This window comes from Rhinatrema bivittatum, chromosome 9, assembly GCF_901001135.1.
Source record: "Rhinatrema bivittatum chromosome 9, aRhiBiv1.1, whole genome shotgun sequence".
In the NCBI taxonomy this organism is placed as follows: Eukaryota; Metazoa; Chordata; class Amphibia; order Gymnophiona; family Rhinatrematidae; genus Rhinatrema; species Rhinatrema bivittatum.
Window position 1 is genome coordinate 209,883,685 of NC_042623.1, and position 26,993 is coordinate 209,910,677.

The 26,993-nt window shown below is 46.9% G+C and overlaps 1 protein-coding gene across 7 annotated transcripts in view; it reads right to left on the reverse strand.

The window, feature by feature from the left end:
• Positions 1-410: 410 nt before the first annotated feature.
• LOC115098864 (glutathione hydrolase-like YwrD proenzyme) overlaps positions 411-26,993 on the reverse strand; it is a 121,403-nt gene continuing 94,820 nt past the window's right edge. For 6 of the 7 annotated variants that reach the window (XM_029615907.1, XM_029615909.1, XM_029615904.1 and 3 more), the window contains 2 exons: positions 26,508-26,592; positions 411-2,362 (listed from right to left, as the gene is read on the reverse strand). In XM_029615907.1, the coding sequence (XP_029471767.1) occupies positions 2,118-2,362; positions 26,508-26,592 (330 nt within the window). In that variant the 3' untranslated portion in view covers positions 411-2,117. The remainder of the gene's footprint in view (positions 2,363-26,507; positions 26,593-26,993) is intronic. The other variant, XM_029615911.1, reaches the window with a different exon arrangement.

Sequence of the window (26,993 nt, forward strand, 5' to 3'; positions counted from 1 at the left end):
CGACCAAGGACAAAACCCTACTGGACGGAAGGACGCTGTTGGACCGAAGAAGAAGAAGACTCTTCGCCCTGGAGACCGGTACTCCTCCGGGAGGAGCCCTTAGGAGCCCAGCCACTGGGACTTAGGAGATTCACTCTGGAAGCCGAAGTCCCCCCAGGAGGAGCCTGTAGGGACACGGCCGCTGGGACTTAGGCGATTTCCAGAGGATGTGGATAATCCGGATGCAGGAGCCTCCTGCAGGTCGTGGGTCCGGACGGCTGGCGCCTCCAGCAGGTCGTAGGAAATCCAGAAGTCAGTCCAGGAGTCGGAGTCCAAGGGTGGTCCCGTAGCCAGTCCAGGGGTCAGTATCCAGAGAGTGGTCCGCAGCCAGTCCAAGGTCAGAGCCAGAGAGCGATCCGAAGCCAGTCCAGGGGTCAGAGCCAGAAGAACAATCCGAAGCCAGTCCAGGGGTCAGAGCCAGAAGAACGATCCGAAGCCAATCCAGGGGTCAAGCCAGAAGAATCAACAGCGAAGGGAAGGCAGAAGCAGGACGAAGACAACCAAGACCACAGCAGCACAAACCAACCTCGGGAACCTTGTTGCAAGGCACTGGGTTGTAGTAGATGCAGGGTACATATACCCTGAGGGCGTCTGACGTCATCCACAGGTGCAGTATGGATTTTCCCGCGCTGGCCCCTTTAAGGGGAGCTCCTCCCCGCGCGCATCAGGGGGCAGGGCCAGCCGCATCGAGCCGTCGGCGTCTCTCCCGAGGAGGGAGAGACGCGCTGGAGGGCCTGGAGGCCTGAAACCTTCGCGAAACGGCCCGGGCCGCCCCTGAGGTAGGTGAAGGGACCGGGGCACGGGACCGCAACAGTCTGCCTTGCTCCAACCACAACACTTGGGGGCCTGATTTTTCCACCTTCAGCCTGCCTTGTTCTAACTACAACTCCTGGGGCCTGACACTTCAAGATTCAGCATGCCATGCTCCAACCATAACCACTGTGGCCTGACAGATCCTGCATCAGCCTGCAATACTCCAGCCACAATCACTGGGGCCTGACAGATCCTGCTTCATCCTGCCATGTTCCAGCCACAACCACTGGGGCCATTCTTTCTGTTATTGTACCTTCCTGGCATACTCCAGCTCTTACACCTCCATATGTTCTTGCCAGCCTGGGGGGCTGCTGGGCACCTCTCATGTGCTTTTGAAATCTTGATACCACTTTTTCTGACTCTTGGTCCCTTTATCATTGCCTTGGGATATTTTCTGCCACCTTTTCTGCTTCGTTCCCCCTTCATGGTGCCTTAGGGTGCTAATGCCACTCTGGGGGCCACTTTGCCTCTCGTGATTCCATCACATGTTCAAGTTACTATTGCTGGTGTCCTCTTTTTGTACCTTGGAGTGTTCATCCTCCTCTTGATGTTTTGTTGCTGCTCTCATGGTGCTTTGGAGAATGCCTGTCAATGCTGGTACCTCTTTGTGGAGCCTTAAACTATTTATTCCATTTTTTGGGCCACTTTGCCACAGTCTAAGTTCCTTGGAGTTTTTTTTCCTCTTCTGATGATTTGTTCCCACAAGGTTCATTAGAACTGATAAGAAAACCACTATTCTGGAGCCCAAAATAGACTGCAAAGCTTCCCCTATTGATTTTAATGGAAAATGAATAAACTAATGAAATAAATAAATGAATAATTTTTTTTTTCATTCTGAAACTAATGAATCAAAATGAATGAACAAACTGAAATTAATTTTTTTCTTCTGCACATCCCTAGAAAATGTATGCTTCTGATCTCATCTGACGGCTTCAGAATTAAGCCATGTTTGAGCAATATAGTGACATCCAAAAGAATTTTAAAAGTAAACTTCAAAATTAGGAATAAATCCAATTATACTTATAAAATGTCTTGACATCAAATTAAATTGCAAATTAAAAAAATATGTGCCCTACCCAATCTCTAATAACATTTTACTAAATAGAATGACAGCTTCCTCCTTCTCTATCAGACTAGCCAGAAACCAATCCAGCTATAATTTTGTGTTTCAAATTTCTGTGATCACATTTTTTAAAATGCTTACAAACTTGTACATTTAACCCATTATTTTTTAACTTCATGGGCACGATATCATATCTATGACATTAATAACCCATAGCACAGCCATCTCCTCGTGGATCCGATCCTGCCCACAGCACATGGCAACTTTTATTGGTCTTTGAGGAGTCCCAGGACTCCCACCAGGTTCCATTGGTGATGATCTGACCACGTCCAAACTTGCATCTCTCAAATCCAGTTGTTGGCCATTGGACATTATGACCTCTTGCTTTCAAATCTTCTGCTGTTTCCTTGGAAATGCCATCTTCTAGAAACAATTGCCATGCATCTTCTGCCAAAAAAATAAAAAGAAATACAAAACTCATAACCAAAATAAAATTCTCATGCAAATAACTGTACTTTGTCTTCTGTCGATATATATATATATTCCACACTCTGCTGCAGCTAGATAAAGTAAACACATTGATTACGAGGGCATTTCCTTTTTTTTTATTCAGGGGACTTCAGGGTGACTTATAAAGTATTTTGGGGGGTTTTGTCCTAGCAGTTTCCTCCTGTCCTTTGGGCTTCCAGTTCAGTTAGGGCTTGGACCTGGCACCATCATTTTTCCCCTGTTTATATTCCCTCCCAACTTAAGAACATAAGAAATTGCCATGCTGGGTCAGACCAAGGATCCATCAAGCCCAGCATCCTGTTTCTAACAGAGGCCAAACCAGGCTACAAATACCTGGCAAGTACCCAAACATTAAGAAGATCCCATGCTACTGATGCCAGTAATAGCAGAGGCCACTTGGTTAATAGCAGTTAATGGACTTCTCCTCCAAGAACTTGTCCAAATCTTTTTTAAACCCAGCTACACTAACTGCACTAACCACATCCTCTGGCAACAAATTCCAGAGCTTAATTGTGTGTTGAGTGAAAAATAATTTTCTCCAATTAGTCTTAAATGTGCTACTTGCTAACTTCATGGAATGCCTCCTAGTCCTTCTATTATACAAAAGTGTAAATAACCAAATCACATCTACTCGTTCAAGACCTCTATCATATCCCTCTCAGCCGTCTCTTCTCCAAGCTGAACAGCCCTAACCTCTTCAGCCTTTCCTCATATGGGAGCTGTTCCATCCCCTTTATCATTTTGGTTGCCCTTCTCTGTACCTTCTCCATCGAAACTTGCTTTAGCTCAATCATTGCAACAATATAACATGGTAAATGATGGCAGAAAAAAACCAACCTGGCCTATCCAGTCTGCCCAGCTGACGTTCTTTCACTGAGTAAATGAAAATATAAGAACATAAGAACATGCCATACTGGATCAGACCAAGGGTCCATCAAGCCCAGCATCCTGTTTCCAACAGTGGCCAATCCAGGCTACAAGTACTCAAAAACTAAGTCTATCCTACGCTACTGATACTAGTAATAGCAGTGGCTATTTTCTAAGTCAAATTGATTAATAGCAGGTAATGGACTTCTCCAAGAACTTATCCAAACTCAACCCAACATCAGTTCCCTTTTAACTGTTCAACATTTTTTCTACCATTGCCCTCCATATAGTCCAGGACTGTGATTCAAAAGAAGCCTATGATAAGACAAGTTGTAAAGAGAGAAAATGTGATTACGATAAACATAAAACAGAAGAGTCATTAAAAAGTCCATTGAAACTGTATTCTATAGTTTATCATCTCCCTTCTAAATTAAAGCCAGAGATGGGGAATTATCTGGAGTGCAACAAAATTGCAGATTTGCAAGAAAAAATTTCTAACATATACTTGATTCTGTTTAAGGCCCATCCAGCTGAGTCAGGGCATTTGTCCAGGGAAGTCGACGTATTAAAGTGGTCAGCTTTAAGGCAGGTCTCCATTGAGGAGGTAACTACAGTGACTGGGGGGCCTAAAATTAACCCATTCACAATTGGAACCCATGCCCCGTTGTTTATATAAAAATATATTAGGGGTGATTTGTTTGAGGTTATTTGGGCCATTACCAATAAATCACTGAAGGAGGGTTAATTACCAAGGCAGAACCATGAAGCGATTAAGAGCAGTTTTAAAAGATGAGAGGATACCAATGGATGATGTTGCTATCAACCAGTATCTAACCTCCCTACACTAGCAAAAGTTATTGAAAAATGTGTACTTCAAAAGCCAGTGAGTACTTAGAGGAAATTGTTATATTGGATAAAGATCAATTTGGCTTCACAAAGGCTCATAGGACAGAGCTTTTATTGTTGTCACTAGCTTATACTGTAAACCAGAATGTTTTTTTAAATACAATTAGACATTTCTGCTGTGTCTGTCACCTTTAGACATGATTTATTAACGTCCTTTTTGCAACAGATTGGATTGGATGGGTCGATGTTGGCTTGGTTTGTTTCCTTTCTAAAAATAGGAGACAGTGGATCCAATTGGGTAGTAATCACTCATCCTGACAACAGTTGTCAAGGATCTGCGTTATCACCTGTCTTGTTTAATATTTATATGTCATCATTAAGGTCGTTGTTTAGATCAATGGGTGTGCAGTATTTCATTTATGCAGATGATATACAGTTATACATCCCTTGTGATAGCGGGGGAAAGTTGCCAATTTCCCTCTTTCGCAGTTGTTTGACCAAACTTTTGGACTGGCTCACAAATAATGGCCTTGTGTTGAACTTGCAGAAGACTAGGCTGTTATGGATGGGTAGACAGTTACCAAGGGGCGGGGCAATGCACTTATTCTATGATGGTGTTTTGTTACCTATCCTACATGAGGTTAGAAAGATGGGTGTTTTTAGAATTTGGTTTGTCACTTAAGCCTCATATTTGACATCTGGCAAAGGTATCATTTTATAAACTAAAAATGTTGAAACCTTTGAAAGCTTTTCTTTCAAGAGGTGTGTCTGAAACTGTATTGCAGACATTGTAAGGGCAATTGGACTACTGTAATAGTTTGCTGATTGGGCTCCCCAATAACTTAGGCCCTGTGCTGCAACTGATTCAGCACGCAGTTGCAAGGCTGATTAGTGATAGTAGCCCTCTTGATCACATCTTTCCAGTGTTTAATCTTCATTGGCTGTCGATAAATTAGAGTTCGAAATTAAAATTGCTGGCGATAGTTCATAAATTATTGTTTTCAAAGGACCCATGTGCAGTAGCACATAGATTAGAGTGGTAGGAGCCAGCACGTACATTATGGTCCTCTGGAACCAGATTACTAGCTAATCCTCCATTGAGTAATAAGTATAGGTTACAGTGTACACGAGGGAGGGCTTCCTCTTTTGTTGCCCCTACCTTGTGCATTGCATGACCAGAAGATTTGAGAGAGGAAAGGGTTATAAAGAGCTTTAGAAAGAAGATAAAGGCACTGTATTTTAATGAAGCTTTTAGTTAGTTTTAAGTTGATATACATTGTTTAGTAGAGATGAGCTTCGTTTTTCTGGCTTGGGTCAAGGTTACTCAAGCACAGCTAGCACACGTATGTCTTCCATAGGACCTTGTCAGCTTTTCGTGAGTATGTCAACGAATTTTAAAACATTCTCGCATGAGGTACATTCCCAGTTTTGCAATTAGTCCACCAGTTTGTCCAGTTAATAGTGAGGTCTTTCAGACCTCTCTGGTTCTTCATCCTACAAGCTCCCCAGTTGATCTGGATTGCTCACCCTGTCCTATAAGCCGTAAAACTCGAGATCTACAGATTTGCACCTCATCAGGAGCAGCAAAGTTACACAGATATCTAGCGTACGCGTACTGCGGTTTTCAATTTTAAAATTCAGAGCTACACACGTAAGTCTTGGCACCACCCCAGAATGCCGATGCCCTGCTCCCTTATTCCTTACTCATGCACAGGTACATATGAATGTATTTTGTGGCTATTTAAAATCTGCGTTGCTTGTGGGCATTTTTGCACACGCAATGCTTTTAAAATCAACCTGTTAATTTGTGAGCCCTCTGGGGATAGGGAAGTATCTACAGTACCTGAATGTAATCCAATTTGAAGTGCCAAAAAAGCAGAATATAAAAATTAGACAAAATGACCTAAATAAATTATGAATCCCAGCATCCCCAGGGGCTGTGAACATTGCTTCTGCTGCATCCCCAGCCATCCTGGAGAGTGGACAACCTGCGCCCGGAATCACAATCAGAATCCACTGCATGGCAAATGCAGAGCAATGCCACTGAGTCACCAGGCTAGCCCCGAAAGTAAGTTTTAATAGCTCTAATTGGGGAGCTATAAATTGAAGTTCTCTGCTAGCATGGTTATTCTGTCTTAAAATTAGACCTTGGTGCAAACTAGTAAAAACTATGGGGCAGATTTTAAAAGCCCTGTGCGCGTAAATCCAGCTGGATTTACGCGCGCAGGGGACATGCGCGCCGGTGAGCCTATGTCCCGGGGCTTTGCTTGGGGGGGGCGTGTCGGGCGCGGTGCGGCATTCGGGGGTGTTCCGGGGCGGGGCCGTGGTGCCGGCCCAGGGGCGTTCTGGGAGTGTGACCGAGGCCTCCGAACCAAGCCCCGGGCCGGGGAATGGCACGCTGGCAGCCCGCCGACGCGCACAAGTTTCGTCTGTCTCGGGTTGCGCGAACAAATCTACGCCCGCACATAACTTTAAAAATCTACCCCACTGGATGCATTATTTCTCAGCATAAGAAACAGTACACCTGCACAAGGTGACGCATACAGAATCATATTCAGAAATGAAAAACAAGCTAAAAGGATGGGTTAAATCTGAAGTGGCATGCTGTCTTATTTCATCATTCCTAACTTGGCTCTCCACATCTATTTAGCTGCCTCCATGCACTGCTCTTCTCAGTCCTTATCTACCCTTCAGTCCACAAATGGTTTTCCACCTGTCTACCTGTTTAATCCCTTCTTTTTTACCTCCTTTACTGAATTTTCTCCTAGTGGTGATGCTTGGGGCTTTGTTTACACTCAGAGTCTTGGTGCTCTGATTTATTCCTTTGGTTGCTTCCACCACTGCTAAGCTGATGATACCCAAATCTTTATTTACATCTCATATCCTTCCAGGCCCGGCGCAACTGGAGGGAGGACCGGCATATGTACGGGGGGGTGGGCAGACGGCAACAGGAGAGGCCACGAGGCCACCAGTAGAGCCTAACCCGCTGGCGGCAAAAGAAGAGAGGCCGCTGGCAGAAGGGAAGTCAACCCACCAGCAGCTCAGAGGCTTAAAATGAGAAGCCATTGCTCCCGTGGGTGCGCACACTCCACGCAAATCTTTATCCATGGGCAAACACAGCTTCCGCTCCCTCCCCTCCCTGCAAGCAGGAAGGCCAGAGGACCATGGAGAAGCTCATCCCACCATGGCCCGAAGAGAACAGGAGGCCCACGGGGCCCTGGTGGAGCTCATCACAGCCTGATGACAACAGGAGGCCATGTGTGTGAGCAAGTGAGAGCCTGTGTGTGTGTGTATGTGTGTGTGTGCCTGTGAATGTGCCTGAGTGAGAGCCTGTATGCTTGTGTGTGTGTCTGTGTATGTTTGTATGCCTATGAGAGCCTGTGTGTCACGTATAGGCTCACAGGCATGCACAGACACACATTTTATTTATTTATTTAGAAGCTTTTATATACCGATGATGGGAACATCTCATCGGTTCACAATAAACAGAATGCAGCTAAAAGAGCTTTACAGTGAAACAGTGAACAATATGCATAATATTACATTAAAATTACAATAACAGAGAACAAATGAAAAAAAAAACTGCATAATTACAATAATATGGGACGAATGATACAAATAGCAATATAAGTATTTACAAGAATAAAGTCAGAAAGTCATATAAGTCAGAGGGCATAAGAATGAGGTGTTAGGTGTATGCTTGCTTGAAGAGGTGGGTTTTCAAGTTTTGTTTACATTTTTTGGAGCAAGATTCTTGCGGTAGGGAGGATGGTAGGTTGTTCCATAGCGTGGGCCCTGCTAATGTTAGGGCCCGAGCTTTGGTGGAGCATAGTTTAAATTGTTTAGGTGATGTGTCTGGAAAGAGTGTGGGATTGGGGGGGGGGGGGGTGGCAGCGTGTGTGCAAGGCTGTAAGGTTTACCTAGGGTACCTCATACCCTTCCCTAACCTTGGGCTCTGGGGTGGGTACGGGCATGACAGTTTTTAAAAATATAAATTGCAGTAGGGAGCTGGGCTTTATCTGAAGGGCTCAGGACAGGGACAGAGAGTGAATGAATTGGGGGGGGGGGGGCAGGCAGCACAGTAATGTTGTGTGTGCCGGCCACGGCAGGCCCGCGGCCAGGCCCTCTTACCCTCGTTTACCTGCTCCAGCGCCTGGCTCTGCTGCTCTCGCGGCCGGTAGCCGCCGCCTCCGACCCTGGGCCATTCCTTGTGCTCACTCCGCAGCAGATGTCTCTGTTCTGTGGGGAGATGCCGCCGTCTCGCTCTGCGCCCCTCCCTAGGCGCGCGCGCACGCACATCAGCTGTACTTTTAAAGGGGCAGCGGCGGGAACCTTACCCGTGGCCCCGGATGATGACGTCACTGGGTCCCGGTATATAAGGCCGGGCCCAGCCAGTGCTTCCGTGCCTTGGCAACAGGTCTCCATGTTGGTCGTGCCCTGAGTTGCTTGTTCCTGCGTCTCCTCCATGTTCCTGGTTCCTGACTCGTCTGTGTTCCTGATCCTGGTACCCAATCCTGCTCCTGTGTTCCCTGTTTTCCTTGCTTGTTCTAAAAGACTGACCTCCTGGCTCTGACTACTGCTTCGTTTGACTACGCTTCTGCTTGTCTCCCGGTACTGACCACTGCTTTGTCCGACTACGCTACTGCTTGTCTCCTGGTATTGACCACTGCTTCATCTGACCACGCTTCTGCCTGTCTCCTGGTTTGACCTTTGCCTTGCCTGACTTCTACTACTGGTATTGACCCACGCTTGCCTTACAACTCTTCCTTGCCTGCCGCCTGCCCTGACTTCGGCCTGCTCTATGACGCTCCTCTTGTCTTCATTCTGGACTTGGCCTCTCAGGCTTTGGCCTGTTCTTACTCGGGCGCCCTCTGTCTGCCTCCTGTTCCCATTGGCGCCCGGGTCTCCGGGACTCCACCTCGTCCAGATTGGACCACCTATTTCTACCATCGCTGCTGGCCCCTGGCTGACCTCTTCGTCATCCCAGAGAAGACCACGGATGGAGGCCCACCTAAGTCCAGCCAGCCCCGGTACCCAACGACTCAACCTGCGGGGAGCGAGGGCTGGTATTGGCGAAGCTCCAGCCAGCCTCCGTCAGTCAGCCAGCTCCGCCTGCCGATGGTGGGGACCCGTAGGGCTTGCCCTGCAGGTAGCTTCAACCCCACCTCGGCCCAAGGGTCCACCTCCTGCGCAACAAGTAATAGTTCGCACAGGGAAGCAAAAAAGCTAGCACTGGCCCTGCATCCCTCAATTCTCCATTTGTTTCTCTGCAGTTTTCACCTGGATGCTCTCCTGCTTCCTGATACTGAATTCTACAATCCTTTACCTGGCTGCTTCTCCTGATATTCCCCAGTTTTTCTCAATGTTTCTCAACTGATATTCCTCAATATTTCAATAACTTTCTCTCTGTTCATAATGGGCCGGATTTTAAAAGGGTTATGCGCATAAGGTACGTTCGTAACCCTTCTAAAACGGCCCTGCGTGCACCGAGCCTATATTGCATAGGCTTCCGGTGCGCGCAAAGCCCTGGGACGCGCGTAAGTCCCGGGGCTTTCTTGGGGTGGGCGTGTCGGGGGCGTGACGCGATCGGCGCGTCATCCGGGGAAATGTCGGGGGCGTGACGCGGTCGGCGCGTCATCCAGGCGGTGCCATGGTCGTGGTTTCGGCATGGGGGCGTTCCGGGGCGTGGCCGTGGCCTCCAGACCAGTCCCCGGACCGGAACATGGTGCGCGGCAGCCAGCCCGGCGCGCGCAAAGTTACGCCTGCTTCGAGCAGGCGTAACTTGTGAAACAGAGGTGGGGGGGTTTAGATAGGGCCGGGGGTAGTGGGTTACGTAGGGGAAGGGAGGGGAAGGTGGGGGGAAGGTGGGGGGAGGCGGAGGGAACGGGCAGCGCGTGCAGGGCTCGGCGCATGCAAGTTGCACAAATGTGCACCCCCTTGCGTGCGCCAACCCCGGATTTTATAAGATATGCGTGGCTATGCACGTATCTTATAAAATGCAGCGTACTTTTGTTCGCGCCTGATGCGCGAACAAAAGTACACACGCGCACTGTCTTTTAAAATGTACCCCACTATTCCTCTTGTCTTCACTGAATCTGTTAAAAACGTTGGGGTCATAATTGACCTTTCTCTCCCTATACTCTTTTCGTTCACATATTTTGTACAATAGTCTAGAACATAACTATAAGATATAATAGTCTAGAACATAACTATAAGATATGCCATACTGGGTCAGACCAAGGGTCCATCAAGCCCAGCATCCTGTTTCTACCAATCCAAGTCACACGTACCTGGCAAGTACCCAAACATTAGATAGATCACAAGCTACTATTGCTTAATTACCATCATAGCAATTTATGGATTTAGGAACTTATCCAAACCTTTTTTAAAACCCAGTTATACTAACTGCTGTAATCACATCCTCTGGTAATGAATTCCAGAGCTAACTATGCGCTGAGTGAAAAAGAATTTTCTTTGATTTGTTTTAAATGAGCTCCTTGCTAACTTCATGCAGTGCCTCCTGGTCCTTCTATTATCTGAGAGAGTAAATAACCGATTTACATTAACTTGTTCAAGTCCTTTCATGATTTTGTAGACTTCTATCATATCCCCCCCTCAGTCATCTCTTTTCCAAACTGAACATCCCTAACTCCTTTAGCCTTTCCTCATAGGGCCGCCGTCAACTCTTTCTTGGCTTTTGACACTTTTCTTATTCTTGCTGGGTTTTTTTTTGTCCCGTTTAGATTACTGAAACTTTTTCCTTGCTAGGCTTCCTGACTCTGCTTCATCCTCCTCTGCTCCTCCAGACTTTGCCACTGGTCTCTTCAGGCTAAGGGGGAAGGGAGAGAACGCTTGTGCTGGGGTGTAGGGGTAGGAGTGTTTGCCAGAGATTTTGGTGGGTGGGGAGAAGGGGGGCAGTGCTTGGCTGGGGTCTTTGGTGGGGAAGTGCTTATTTATTTAATTGATTTCGTATTTTTCTAGCTCGCTGGGCCAAATATACTTGCTCCTAGTGGGTAACTGAATAAAACATTAAAAACAAAAACACAAAAAGGTCCATGGAGACCAAGACAATAACAATATACAGGAGGGGAGCACTTGCTGGAAGAGGAGGAGGAGGGATAGTGCTTGTTGGTGCCTTGCGGGGTGGGGGCAGTGCTTGCTTGGGTCTTTAGTGGTAGAAGTACTGGCTGGGGGTCTGGGTGGTGGATGGGGCGCTGACAGTCAGTCCAGATGGACCCTCCCCTGCTCTTCAACCTTGAGATGGGTCCTGCTCCATCAGCCTGGGTTCTGCATTCCCTAAGGTCGGCCTTGCACCAGACAGACAACTCCAAGATCCAAGAAAATTTAAAATAAGAAGGGAACACCGGGAGGTGAGATGGAAATAATGAGAGAGAGACCACGCCCCCTCCCACGACGTCAGTGAGAGCTTTGGCAGCGGTTCAAAAGCGCATCAACATCAGGCGCCGCGCGTCGTGCGATGAAGGGGTGCGACAAAGGGGTTCTCCCCTTTGTGCACCCCTTCGTGCAATCCTTAGTGCCTTATCTAATATTCTTTTATCTTATGTTTGCTTTTCTCCTGTTAACTAACCCTCTTTACCAATCTTTACCTTTTTAGCTTGTTAACTAGTTAAATTATAAATGTTCATTGTAATAGACAACGGAATTATATTTCCTGCTTTTACTGTTTTATGTAAACCGGTTTGATTTACATTTAATGTAAGAATATCGGTATATAAAAATTAAAAATAAATAAATAAATAAATAAATAAATAAATAAATCTTATGCCTTTTCTCCTGCTGATTCCTCATCTATGGAACAAAGTCCCCCTTATCATGTTGCATCAACACTGTGTCTCTCCAGGCTACAAAGATTTGTGTAAACAAGCATTCACAATGCCTTGCTTCCTCTATCCCCTTTTGTTTATATCCTTCCTCCTCACTGCTGTGTACCTTTGTCACTTCCGCTCAGTTTTAATCTTGTAAGCTGCCTAGATCGGAGCACCCTATGAAGAGTTAAAAAAAAAAAAAAAAAGATAATAAATTCCATTCGTTATTTTCCATTGCATCGCTTCAGTCTGAATAAGGTGCACCTGACACCGAGCTCCCTGCATGGCTATTAACTTTAAAATGCTTTGGCCAGCTTAGAATATGAACACAGCACACCTGCAGCTGGGCACTGAACCGTGATCAGCAGTCACAGGCAGGCTCGTTAAAGAGACCACGACTGCCTGTGGATAGCTTTGGGCCTGTTCCCTGTTGCTTGCCACTTTTTAAAAGCTGGCACTAGACCTGCACTGGTATCTCCCAAATTCCCAAGCATATTAAACATGCAGTTAGCTACTATCCTTCACCAATCTGCACTCCCTTAGTGGCCCAAATCTTCAGAATTTAAGCCATGAGGGGCAAAGGACTGCTGTATACCTTGATTCAACTGAAAGGAAATGTGCTTTCTCAATGCAATTTTTCTTCTTTGGTTATAATTCTTCAGTAAATTAATGTGCATATTTTTGTGCTTGTTCTATTTAAATATAGTGTCGTAAGTGGTTTCATGCTCTACCTTAAATTGTATATCAGCATTATTATTAGCGTAGATATATACTGTGGAGAATAGACTTAACTATCCTTGAATTGATGAATTAGTCTATTAAGCTAATTTATGAACTTTTAATGGGTTTAATTAGCAGTAATACATCTTTATGATGGAGTTTGAAGACAGAATTAAGCAAAGACAAGAAATCAGCTGGCCTCCAAAGGCAAAGGCAGGTAGAGGCTTAGATTAAGAACATAACATAAGAACATAAGAACATGCCATACTGGGTCAGACCAAGGGTCCATCAAGCCCAGCATCCTGTTTCCAACAGTGGCCAATCCAGGCCATAAGAACCTGGCAAGTACCCAAAAACTAAGTCTATTCCATATTACCGTTGCTAGTAATAGCAGTGGCTATTTTCTAAGTCAACTTAATTAATAGCAGGTAATGGACTTCTCCTCCAAGAACTTATCCAATCCTTTTTTAAACACAGCTATACTAACTGTACTAACCACATCCTCTGGCAACAAATTCCAGAGTTTAATTGTGCGTTGAGTAAAAAATAACTTTCTCCGATTAGTTTTAAATGTGCCCCATGCTAACTTCATGGAGTGCCCCCTAGTCTTTCTATTATCCGAAAGAGTAATAACTGATTCACATCTACCCGTTCTAAACCTCTCATGATTTTAAACATCTCTATCATATCTCCCCTCAGCCGTCTCTTCTCCAAGCTGAAAAGTCCTAACCTCTTTAGTCTTTCCTCATAGGGGAGCTGTTCCATTCCCCTTATCATTTTGGTAGCCCTTCTCTGTACCTTCTCCAGTGCAACTATATCTTTTTTGAGATGCGGCGACCAGAATTGTACACAGTATTCAAGGTGCGGTCTCACCATGGAGCGATACAGAGGCATTATGACATTTTCTGTTTTATTCACCATTCCCTTTTTAATAATTCTCAACACTCTGTTTGCTTTTTTTGACTGCCGCAGCACACTGAACCGACGATTTCAATGTGTTATCCACTATGATGCCTAGATCTCTTTCTTGGACTGTAGCACCTAATATGAAACCTAACATTGTGTAACTATAGGATTGGCCTCATATTGTGCAGAACCGGCATAGAGAAGTTCAACCATAACCAACAGGCTTTCCCAAAACATAAAAAGACTATGACATGCTGTAGTGCTGCTAATAAGCGAAACAAAAGGCATTTTTCATAAGCTTTCACCACCTAAAGATGCCATATAAACAGATCATTTCTATTCTGGCTATTATGATTTATATACTATGATGCTAATTGGTTTCACTCCTCAAACTCTCTTGAGAAGAGTAACTCCAAACTCTCCACAATGGGTGAACTCTGATGTGTCTTCTTAACTGTGTGTGTGTATATATATATATATATATATATATATATATATATATATATATATATATATATATATATATATATATATATAGTCCAGTAGTTACATCCATGCATGAACCTTTTGGTTACCATTAAAATCAATGTATGTCATATTTTATTTTTTTGACCTTTGCTTTGCTTCTTAAACCAGAGTGCCCTGCATAAATTGCTGTGGTACCAATATAATAGAGGTGAAAGTAAAATTAATAAACAACAAGACCGTCAACAAGTGCCAGTTCCAAGAGCAGGACTGAGAGAAGCAGGTTGGCTCATATAGGCCACCAAAACGTTTTGACCTTAGCTGCTAGCAAGACAAGGCAGACTTTAACCGATGACCTAGAGGTGAAAGGCTCAATATTCCTGTGACAGAGCATCGAGCCACCCAGGCTCCCTGGTATCCCCAATCCCAACTGCGACAAAGGACTTGGGGTGGTAATTCCAAAGAAAGTAGAAGGTGGCCAAGAAATTCAACAATTCTAAATTGGCACAGTGCATGTGGTTCTAAAGTACTTTAATAAGCTCTGGAACCAGCCCAATGGAAGATATGAATTCAAATTCTGAATCTAGCTGGCCTGGGCTGGGAATACTGTAAAGACAGTGGTCTTCCACTTCCCAGGGAAGGAAGCATCTGCCATTTTCTCAACAGGGACACCTAACTAGACAAATTCAGAGTATAACAAAGAGGGTTCTTGAGGGAGATGCAGTCTGCAGCCCCTGGCTAAGTTTTTTTCCCCACTGCAATGGCCTAGCTACATGGTAGGTGGGTCGGGGGGGGGGGGGGCAGCTTACAGATGAAGGAAGAACTTCCTTGTGTAACTGTAAATGAAGGCTCATGGCACCTTAGGCCAGTAGAAGCTGGTGCCGGTTTTGCTGGAAGCTCAGGAGAGCAGAAGGAAACGGCCAGGGCTAAAATGAAAACAAACCCAAACATGGCTGTTCCGAACTGGAACGGCTAAGTTTTAGCTGGGAAAAAGTCATTACCCGGATCAGCTGAATAAGAAAAACAGAGCCAGGGTGGGAGCATTCAGAGACCACCATCAAATTACTTAAGCTGGATAAGTTTATTCAGAGCTAGCCGCATAAACTTGCCCAGCTAGCTCTGGTTTGAAAAAAATCACAGGTCTAAATTTAGCTGGGTAAGAGTGTGTGTGTGTGTGTGGGGGGGGGGGGACCATCACAGGCCAGCAGCAGCCTAATAAAATACACATTGCAGGCTGAGCAACCCCATCCCCTACCCCGTCTTCCCCCCAAGTTTAAAAAAAATAAATGTGGACTGAGCGGCCTCTCCTCTTCTTTAAAAGGTGGAGAACTGCCTCCCCCACCCTCAATAATCCCCAAAAGCTTCCCTGTTCCCCAGCGGGAGGAGAAGGTGGCCACTCGCTGAATATCTTGTGTGCCAGTAGCTGTCAGCTGTACTTCACTCGAACTAGGACTGGTTCCTTCACTAACAGCTGACCAATCCCTGTCCAGATCTGAATTCAGCTGCCAGTGAAGGAACCAATCCTGACTTTTCGATGCTTCAGCAGGATGAGGGGGGGGGGGGGTTGATACCCCACTTTTTTTAAGGAGACGACAGATCAGGCTGCTCAGCCTGCAATGTTTTTTTTTTTTGTTTTTTTTTTTTCCTCTTTTATTTATAAATTTTTCAATTTACACTTAGGTTAATCATTTACATTCAATACTTGGTTGAATTGAGAAAAAGACACTATCACATATCTGCAATTTCTGACAGAAAAACAAAAAAGAAAAAATTATAATAATTTCAGAAACAATACAATTATACGTAATTGCACAATATGTGATTGTAATTTAAATCTTAAATTAAATAGTAACCATATCTCCAGGAATATTAAATATTACATCTGAGACAGCTAAACAATTACAATAGGAGAAAGAACAAAGAAAAACACTTAATTCAAGAAACAGCTCATTTTACAACTGGCCTTTATATATCACCTGCACTACTTAGGGTTCAACTGGGGATGAAGCAAGTGGTTCTCGCAATTCTAAAAATTGACGTAGCTAATCTGACTGGCTGAAGCTAAATGACTCTGTACCCCTTCTGAGTATACACCGGCAGGGGTACCTTAGCAAGAAGGAGAAGCCTAAAGTCGTAACTCTTTGTCTCAAGTCTAGAAATTCACGCCTCTTTGTTCTTGTAATTGGAGCAAGATCTGGAAAGATCTTTATATTCTGACCACAGTATGTAATGGGAAATTTTTGAAAATAAGCTTTCATAAGGGTACTGATATCAATTGATGTGATAAATGAAACAATCAAAGTTTCTCTGGCTAGTACCTGTGTTTCAGAATTTTCTAAGAAACTCGTTAAATTAGCAGGGATAGACAAAGCTTGAGCAGAGGTTCTTTTTACAAAAAAGCATGAATTTATAGCCAACATGTTATTATTTATATCAGAAAAACCAAGGACTTCTGCCAAAAACTTTTTAAAGGAAACAAAAGGTATTTCCCCTGCTATTCTGGGAAAGTTTATTACCCTTATGTTCAAATGCCTTATATTATTCTCCATTATTTCCAATCTTCTAGAACATCCTAATTGATCTTTCACCATAACTATGCTTAAATCTTGTAAGGACTTTATTTTCTTCTCAGCTTCCCCTATTCTATTTACCACTTCATTTGTTTGTCTTTGTACCCCTATAAACTTTTGCTGGAGATCTAATGCTACTGAGTCTATTTTCCCCTCCAGTCGGTTAACAGTAACACTTAGTCCATTTACCAAATCCCAGATTGCCCCCAACGTTACCGTCTCTGGTCTTAAGTTTGCCGTCACGGTACCTGGTTCTTCAGGGTGGGAGTGGTCTTGTTTCTCTAATTGAGGGAGCAATCCCTCAACTTCCACTGAGTCCAGTATGGAGTTTGCTCCTCCAGTTAACAACAATCGCTTAACCTCTTCGGTAGCTGATGTTGCTGCATCTCCATTAGCTCCCCGTTGGGCTGGAGGCGGTCGGGTGTCAGGACTGAGAGATGCCTCGTCGAGGGGGGTAACTCGTTCTCCTTCCGGGTTGCCCCCAACCGATTCATTGGTGCTCTCTTTCTCCAGCTGGGTCATAAACCGATCGATTTCCAATTGAAGTAGGGAAGGCAAGGGCTCTGGTGGAAACACCCTTACCTTCCCTTTTCTTTTTGGAGGCATCTGTTATTCAAAAATCAGGATCGTCGATCGTTTTGAGCTGATTTTGTCTGCGTCTCAGCAATCAGAGTGGATGTTGGGTTCCTCTCAGTCCGTCCTGGTCCGTCCTAGTCCGGACTAAGCCGGACAAAGCCGTGCGCACCCCTTGGGCGCGCACGGCTTTGGTGACGCACCGGCGGTGGCAAGCACCGGAGTCGCGGCTGTTCTAAGCGCGCGGCTCCTCCCTCTCACTTCCGGGCTCAGGAAGGGTGGGTGATGGTCTGGCCCTGAATCGGGGCCCAGCAGTCCGGTCTCCTCGGCGTCTTACAGAGCCGCAGCGTTTTAAGCGCGCGGCTCCTCCCTCTCACTTCCGGGCTCAGGAAGGGTGGGTGATGGTCCGGCCCTGAATCGGGGCCCAGCAGTCCGGTCTCCTCGGCGTCTTACAGAGCCGCAGCGTTTTAAGCGCGCGGCTCCTCCCTCTCACTTCCGGGCTCAGGAAGGGTGGGTGATGGTCCGGCCCTGAATCGGGGCCCAGCAGTCCGGTCTCCTCCTTGTTTTTTTTTAATTCAGTAAGCTGGAGAGCGCAAAGTTATTCAGATAACGTTTTATGGGTAACTTTAGCAGCGTGTATTAGCAGAAGGTAAGGTCCACTGAATATTCAACTCAAGTTATCCAGGCAACTTGATCTGGATAACTTTGCCGCATGCCCACTTTCTGGATATTAACCCCCCATGGTCTTCAAATATTTTTATCTTTTTTTATTTCATTGTGATCTATGATGTTGCTTTCATTACTAAAATGTATTTCTTGCTTTGTATTTGAAAATGTATAAATATAAAAATGTAAAAGAGTGAACCTAAACTCTAGAAACCTTTGATACTGAAAACAGAGTTTGATCATCCTTCCCTGCATGATATCAAAGTGTTTCTGTATACTCCCTGTTACGCCCATCGGTCGCAGACGGCTGCGACCACTAATGTTCACCTCTTTCTTCACTTCCCTGACTCCTTGGGGTAGATTGGCTGACTCCGCTAGCTACCGACGACCTGCCTGCCACTCCTAGGTCTCCCGGATCAGTGCGGACGCCAACAGCCACCATCTTGCCATCAGGTCCCTCTAGGAGCACGCACGCGTGCACAGGCCAGTCTTATCCACATCTTGGCGGGAACCTTGGAGGCGTCCCCTCCAGATGACATCAGTACTTTGGGATATTTAAACCTGCTGGCCCTATCCGAAGACGACTTGGCAAATCCTGCCTCGCTTCCTGAGGACCTTGCATTCCAGTTCCGGTTCCGATGTGGACGTCTTAGGTACCCACTCCTCGGGGGCCTCTCTCTCTCGTCCTGGCTATCTGCACCTCAGAGGGCCTGATGCCTGGAACTCTGCCTGCTTCGTTCCCCGGGGCTTTCCTGGAACCAACTTTGCTCTTGCGTGAGTACTCCGCTCTGTGGATCAATTTCAGCTCACCGAGAATCTTTCTGGTGTACCCTGAGCTGAGAGCCATTACCATCACTACAGAAAGCTTCTTCAGAGGTATCCACTCTATGGACCATTGCTGCGCTTTTGAGGACCTCACAAGCCAACCGAGGACTCTCACCGGTGTACCCCACGCTGCGGGCCATTGCCACTCCCACCTAGGGCCTCGAGTGAGCTCTTCGGCTGCGGACCCCACCAGCATCTCCTGCTCTGCGGGTTCATCATCTCTACCAAGGACATCATTGGTGTACCCTGCTCCGCGGGCCACTACCACCTCAACCAAGACCTCTTCGGTGTATCCTGCCCTGTGGACCACTACCGCCTCTACAGGAGATCCCTCTAGAGTACTTGCTTCATTAACTACTATCAATGCTATGGAGTTATTCCATCAACCTAGTGTCTTTGGACCTGTGTGACTTTCTCTCTGACACCCCCACTCTACGGGTAGTGTTTCTATCTCTTAATAGAGACTCACTTCGCTTCTCTGCCTATCTTCAGCTGGGATCTAGCCTCTTGAGAGTGAGGCTTACGGGGCTCCTCCCTGTGGGAGGTACCATCTCTCACTTCGGCCCAGGGTTCACATATCAACTGATATTTCAAATCCTAACAGATTACCAAGTCCATGGACCCAGCACAGGTCTCAGCAATTCAGGCCATCCCTGGCCTGGCCCAGCGAATCACGGAGCAACAGAAAATTTTAGAGACTTTAGCTAACGCTGTCAACTAACTGAATAGCCGGCTGGATTCAATACCAATACCTGCCAAGCCTGGCCCAGCTACGCAATTACCGCCCTTCCGCCCTCCAGTACCGTTGCCAGCTCCTCCTCGTTTTGCAGGTGACCCTTCGTTATATAGGGGCTTCTTGAACCAGTGCAACATGCACTTTTCCCTACAACCTGCATATTTTCCGGATGTAGTCTCCAAAACTACATACATCTTATCCCTTCTGGACGGTAAAGCATTGGCTTGGGCATCGCCCCTTTGGGAATGTACAGATCCCATCCTGAACGATCTACCGGGCTTCCTTGACCTCTTCTGAACTGTGTTTGATGACCCAGTGCGAAAGGCCATCTCCAGATCTACTCTTTTGCACTTGCAGCAAGGTTCCTTCCAGATCAGTGACTGATTACGTCATCGAGTTTCGGACCCTTTCATCAGAATTACACTGGGATCTGGGCTGTCTGCGGGCCAACCTCCTTGAGGGCCTTAGCCTTCGTATTAAAGATTAGTTGGCAGCACGCGAGCTTCCTGAGGCCCTGGACTCGCTTACTGATCTCGCCGGTCACATAGACCGTCGTCTACGCGAACGTTCTCAGGAGATCAGAGGAACCAAGAGAATGGCTTCTAGTGCTCCACGAGTTCGCACCACATCCTCTACGCAGAGTATCTCGGCACCTAACACAGAAGAAGAGGAACCCATGCAAATGGGCTGTAGTCATCTATCCGCAAAGAAAAAGCAGCGTTGCCAGAAAGCAGGCCTCTGCATGTATTGTGGTCAATCGGGTCATGCTGTACCTTCATGCCCTCTCCGTCAGGGAAACTCCCAGGCCCAGGATCTGCTGGAGGACTCCTCCTAGGCCTAACGGCACCTTTTCCTCCACTAACCCTGCCTGTCACCATTAACTTGGACAACCAGAAGTTTCACACCCTGGCATTAGTTGACTCCGGAGCCGGAGGAAATTGTATTCTTCGGCAACTTGTTGAACATTTACGGATTCCCAACGTCCGTATGCCAATGCCTTTGTTACTATCATCTATCCATGGTGAACCTTTACCTGGCGAGGTTGCCTTTTCCACGATCCCTATTTGCCTTCGCACAGGATCTCTGTGTTGTGCTTACCCCGCCAGGAACGCGGAGTTAGCAATCTGTTACGCTCTCCTTCTCCAGAGGGGAGGAGCTAGCAATCTGCTGTCACTCACTCCGCTAGGAGGGCGGAGTTGGCAAACTGTTCTGCTGTTCTCCTGAAAGGGGAAGGAGTAGCGATATGACATGACCTGCTCCTCCAGAGGGGAAGAGTTAGCTATCTGTAGATCTGTTAGCGAACTGTTGTAGATACTCCTGTAAGGAAGGAAGTAGCAAGCTGTTACCAATCTGCTAAGGAGTAAGTAATCTGTTATGGATCAACTCTCCAAGGGAGAGGAGTTGGCAATAGGTATATAGTACTTTGCTACTGAGATAGCAATCTATCATGCCCCCCGCTACGGAGTAGCAATCTGCATATATATATAAGCTGCTGGCAAGTCTCAGAGAAAGAGGAGTAGCTGTCTATATAATACTTCCGTGAGCGGAGTTAGTGGTCTGTAGTGGTTGGCTCCCACAAGGTGGCAATAGTGAAAGGAATGACCACTTGGAGGAAACGGTGAATCCCTGGGTCGATGGCAGATGACAGCGCCCCCAGGAGGAGATCCTGAGAGAGACACCAACTAGGCTAGAATATGAGATAAACACAATAGTTCTTTATTAGACTGGAAGCTGGACCACCAGGGGTGGCAGTAGTGAGTCGCTGTGTCTGGCAAGGCTGAAATCCTTCTGATACTGGAATATAATCTCTGGGTTGCTGAGCTGTAGAGAGAGACTAGAAGTAGTGCATAGACAGGGTATACTGGATACAAGATGGTACACTCACAATAGTAGGTGTCTGCAATGGTCTCTATGCCACAGAGAGTCTTCAGTACATGCAGGAACAGGAGCCGTAGGCGAGCACTGGTTCCCACAAACAGTCTGTAATAAGAACTCACAATTGCTGTATAAGATTCTAGGAACATGGGCCCTCGTGGAGCGAGCACTGGTTCCTAACTGTAGTCTTGCCAATGTAACTCTTGATCTCTGTACCTGCGATAACATCTTGGACGGAAGGGAGTCTTCAGAGCAAATAGGAATGTAGGCCTTCGTGGAGAGATTCCTATGTAATAGAACTCACTGTGTTCACGTCCGCGATCGCCTCCAGGCAATGAGGAGTCTTCCGAGTGTTCTGGCAATCTGAAATCAAGAAGAGAGAGCGGAGCCCCCGTGGAGCGGGTACTCCTGGTAAGTTTGAAAAGGCCGAGCAGTGGGGACAGGTTCCCCGGCTAACTCGGATCGTTGGTGCAAGTATCGTGGACTGCCGAAGCAAGTCCCGTTGGAGTTCCTTGCTAACTCGTCAGAGGTTAGCAAACAAAGACCTTTTAAAGAACAAATGGATGATATCACTACGGGGGAACGCCCCCAAGGTTCATGCCCTTGCTGGTACAAAGTCTGGAGCATGCGCGCGCGCGTGCCCTTACGTCATCGGGAACATGGCGGCTCCGTAGCGTCAGGCCAGCCCGGGGGAACTGGGACCACGAGGCGGAGAGAAGCCGTGGCCGCATCTGTCCGTCAGAGTCGCAGGGAGTCGCATCCTAGGTAGAGAGGGTGGAGCGAGGGGCGAGAAGAGGCACGAATGCAACACTCTGCATACTGAAACTCTCTCTTTTTTGATTCTGGACAAAGCTATACATCCCATGGTCCTGGGATTACCATGCCTTGAAGATACATACTCCTCAATTTGACTGGACTACCCTCCAGCTCTCCCACTGGGGTGACTCCTCCCATAAAAAATCTTTGAAGACGATATTAATAATGCCTTGCCTGACCATACAGCCAGCTGTCTCTGGACTCCTGCCACAATACGCCTCCTTCCAAGAAAGCTGCAGACATCCTACCTCCACACCGCTCCTTTGACTGCGCAATCAATTTGCTGCCCAATACAGAGCCTCCTCGAGAAAGAGTCTATCCACTTTCTTTAACTGAAACCAACGCCATGTCCAAATACATAAAGGAAAACCTGGCAAAAGGCTTTATTCGTCCCTCCAAATCCCCTGCTGGAGCAGGGTTCTTTTTTGTAGGAAAAAAAGATGGCTCCCTCCGACCGTGTATAGACTACCGTGGCCTAAACGACATCACACAGAAGGATCGCTACCACCTGCCTTTAATTTTTGAACTATTTGACAGGCTCCAGGGGGCTAAGATATTCACCAAATTGGACCTTGGGGGAGCCTATAATTTGATCAGAATACATCAAGGTGATGAGTGGAAGACCGCCTTTAACACCAGCAATGGCCATTTTGAATATCTGGTCTTTCACCTCTGCAACGCGCCTGCAGTGTTCCAGAATATGATGAATGAAATCTTCAGAGACATGCTCTACACATGTCATGGTTTTTTTGGACGACATCCTGGTTTTTCCTCAAGACCCTCAAAGCCACCATCGGGACGTCATCAATGTCTTACAACATTTAAGGGAAAACCAGCTGTATGCCAAGCTGGAAAAATGCTCTTTTCACAAAGAGTCCGTTCCTTTTCTGGGCTATGTGGTCTCTAGACAGGGATTTCAAATGGATCCACAAAAGACTAAAAGCATTCGAGACTAGCCTCAGCCATTGGGTCTCAAGGCACTCCGAAGATTTCTGGGCTTCACAAATTACTATAGGTCCTTCATCAACCACTATTCTACCCTAACCGCTCCACTCACGGCCATGACATGAAAGGGAGCCGATCCATCCCAATGGTCACCCAAAACTGTATCTGCCTTCCAAAAACTTAAGGAAGCATTCCTGCAAGAGCTGTGCCTCCGTCATCCGGACCCCCAATGACCATTCATCGTTGAGGTAGATGCTTCTGACTTCGGGGTTGGGGCCGTGCTCAGCCAGCATTCTCCTAACCATACCTTACATCCGTGTTCCTTCCTTTCCCAACGCTTCTCCCCAGCTGAGCGCAATTACAGGATAGGAGATAAAGAGTTGCTAGCGATCAAGTTAGCATTTGAAGAGTGGCATCCCTGGCTTGAGGGAGCACAGCATCAAATAACAATATACACGGATCACAATAACCTCGAATACCTCCATCACACCCAACGCCTGAAACACAGAGAAGCCCATTGGTGTCTCTTTTTCACCCGATTTAATTTCCTGCTTCAGTACTGACCAGCTAACAAAAATGTGCGAGCAGATGCCCTCTCTCACTCCTTTACCACTGATGATGTCCCAGACATTCCCCAGCACATCATCGATCCTACTAAGGTACTTATCTATGCTACACCCACGGTGCCATCTGGGAAGATGGTGGTTCCCCGGCCTCTTTGCAAGAAGATCCTCAAATGGGCACATGATTCTTTGCTCTCAGGTCATCCTGGGCAAGCCAGAATGCTCGCTACACTACAGAGGTTCTATTGGTGGCCGACTATGAAACAGGACGTTGAAGCCTATGTGGAATCTTCCCCACTTGTGCTCGTCAAAAACTGCCGACAGGCCATCCCTGGGGCCTACTACAACCTCTCCCTGTACCTAGCGAGCCGTGGACACATATATCCATGGACTTTATTGTAGACCTACCTTCTTCCGGTGGTAACAATACCATTTGGGTCACGGTAGACCGCTTTTCGAAGATGGCTCACTTCGTGGCATTACCTGGTCTGCCCTCTACTCCAGAGCTGGCCAAATTATTCATCAAACATATCTTTCACCTTCATGGACTTCGGAAGCACATCCTTTCGGATAGGGGCGTCCAGTTCACAGCCAAGTTCTGGAGGTCGCTGTGTAAGATGTTTGACATCGCCCTGGACCTTACATCAGCCTATCATCCACAGGCCAATGGACAGACCAAAAGAACCAATCGTACTCTTAAGCAGTTCCTCTGAGCATATGTGAATTCCCACCAGAACGATTGGTCTGATTATTGCCGTGGGCTGAGTTTGCCTTGAACTCTCACCCATCTTCAGCCACAGGATCATCCCCTTTCCAAGTGGTGTACAGACGTCAGCCTTTACCTCCACTTCCGATTCCTCTGTTGGTACCCTCACCAGCTGCTCAAATTTCCGCCCAAGAACTGCATCAACTCTGGGAGCATACTAAGCAATTGTTGCAACAAGCAGCTCTAAAAGCAAAAAAATTCTATAAGGCTCATCATCGGGCAGCTCCACAGTTAAACCCGAGTGACAAGGTGTGGCTCAGCATCTGCTTTATTCGTTTAAAGTTACCTTCAGCCTGCTTTGCTCCCAGATAAATTGGGCCCTTTCCTGTAATGTTACGCCCGTCAGTCACAGACGGCTGTGACTGTAGTGGGCTGAAGACTTCACACTGACAGAGGACAATCTGAAACTCCTGCCAAACAGGACTTCATGTACCAGAATTCCCTGCTTCATGACGGGTTTACTTACAGATACAGCTGTAATTAGGACATTGAGAAACTCTCTGTCAGCACATTTTCATTTTTGGCTTCGCTGTTCTTATTCTCTGATAAGCTTTCACTGCTGTAACCTAGATTAGAACAATGAATGTATTATATGCAGGACTGTATTACTACAGACTCGTGAATTCCTTTCCAGAACTGCAAGTCCTGGCAGCCTCTCCTGCAGAACTTGGGAGAAGTTTCACGAAAGTTTCAGGGTGTCTAGGGAGGGGGTCAGTAGCCCCTCAGCCGAATATGCTTGCTCAGCAAGGCGTAGAACGCATGTGTAAAAGATAAGAAATGTGAAATGTATAAAAGCCAGCTCCTGAAGGGGAGGGGCACGCAGAATTCTGAGCCATTGTCCTCAGCTGTGTCTTGCATGCAATAAAAGTCTTTCTTTTCAGACGGTAACATGACCACTAATGCTCACCTCTTTCTTCACTTCCCTAACTCCTTGGGGTAGACTGGCTGCCTCCGCTAGCTACCGACAACCTGGCTGTCGCTACTAGGTCTCCCAGGTCAGCGCGGACGCAACCGGCCGCCATCAAGTCCCTCTAGGAGCGCGCGTGCGCGCACAGGCCAGTCTTATCCACATCTTGGCGGGAACCTTGGGGGCGTCCCCTCCAGATGACGTTAGTACTTTGGGATATTTAAACCTGCTGGCCCTATCCCAAGACGACTTGGCTAAGAGTCTCATCCTTGCTAATCCCGCCTCGCTTCCTGAGGACCTAGCGTTCCAGTTCCGTTCCGACCTGGACCCGCTCCTCGGGGGCCTCCCTCTCTCATCCTGGCTATCCGATCCTCGGAGGGCCTGACGCCTGGAACTCTACCTGCTCCATTCTCCGGGGCTTTCCTGGAACCAACTTTGCTTTTGCGCGAGTACTCCGCTCTGCGGATCACTTTCGGCTCATCGAGTATCTTTCTGGTGTACCCTGCGCTGCAGGCCATTATCATCACTACAGAAAGCTCCTTCAGAGGTATCCGCTCTATGGACCATTGCTGCGCTTTCGAGGACCGCTACCAAGCCAACCAAGGACTCTCACCAGTGTACCCCACGCTGCGGGCCATTGCCCCTCCCACCTAGGGCCTCGAGTGAGCTCTTCGGCTGCGGACCTCTACCTCTTCTACTGAGGATCCCACCAGCATCTCCTGCTCTGCGGGTTCATCATCTCTACCGAGGACATCATTGGCGTACCCCGCTTTGCGGGCCACTACCACCTCAACCAAGACCTCTTCGGTGTACCCCGCCCTGCGGGCCACTACCGCCTCTACAGGAGATACCTCCAGAGTACTCGCTTCACGAACTACTATCAACGCTACAGAGGTATTCCCTATCGGCAATCCCTGGTCCATCAACCCAGTGTCTCTGGACCTGTGTGACATTCTCTCTGATACCCCCGCTCTACGGGTAATGTCTCTTTCTCTTAATAAAGACTCACTTCGCTTCTGTGCCTAGCTCAGAAGCGAAGTGAGGCTCACGGGGCTCCTCCCCGTGGGCGGTACCATCTCTCACTTCGGCCCAGGGTTCACATACAAACTGATATTTCAAATCCTAACACTCCCAGCAGGCAGGTTCCAGTCTTTCCGCTGAAATTGTGTTTGCATTGGTTTTGTCTGGAAGGAAGACGTAAAGAACTTACCTTTCTTGACATACTCCACACAGAAGCGCGCAGCATCGAGAGCTTGCTGGGGATTCATCCCAAACTCCATCATATTTAAAAGAACCTTCATTTACAAAAACACAACAGCTACAGTCATAATCCAAGGATGCCATACTTTGTATACACATTACATCTTTACAGAAACCGAGCAATGCCAGATGTCCCTTCAATATAAGTTCACTGATGCAGTGGTCTGCACCCAAAAATTGTTTCCCACCAGAGATGCTGCTTTGCTCTTCTCCATGATGTGTTATCTTCTGTCTGTGTAAATGTTTTCACGCCTTTAAATTCTGGGCCTCTTTTGCCAATGTAGAATCCCTCTTCACGTGTTCTGCGTTGAACATGTAATGAATCTCTGGTTTTCCTTACTAAAAGGAGTATACTAACTAGCATGGGAAGTTCAACGAGAGTGTTAGTGAAAAGAGTTTTAGGTTTTACTTCCCCATGTGGGAGCTCTAGCTATTT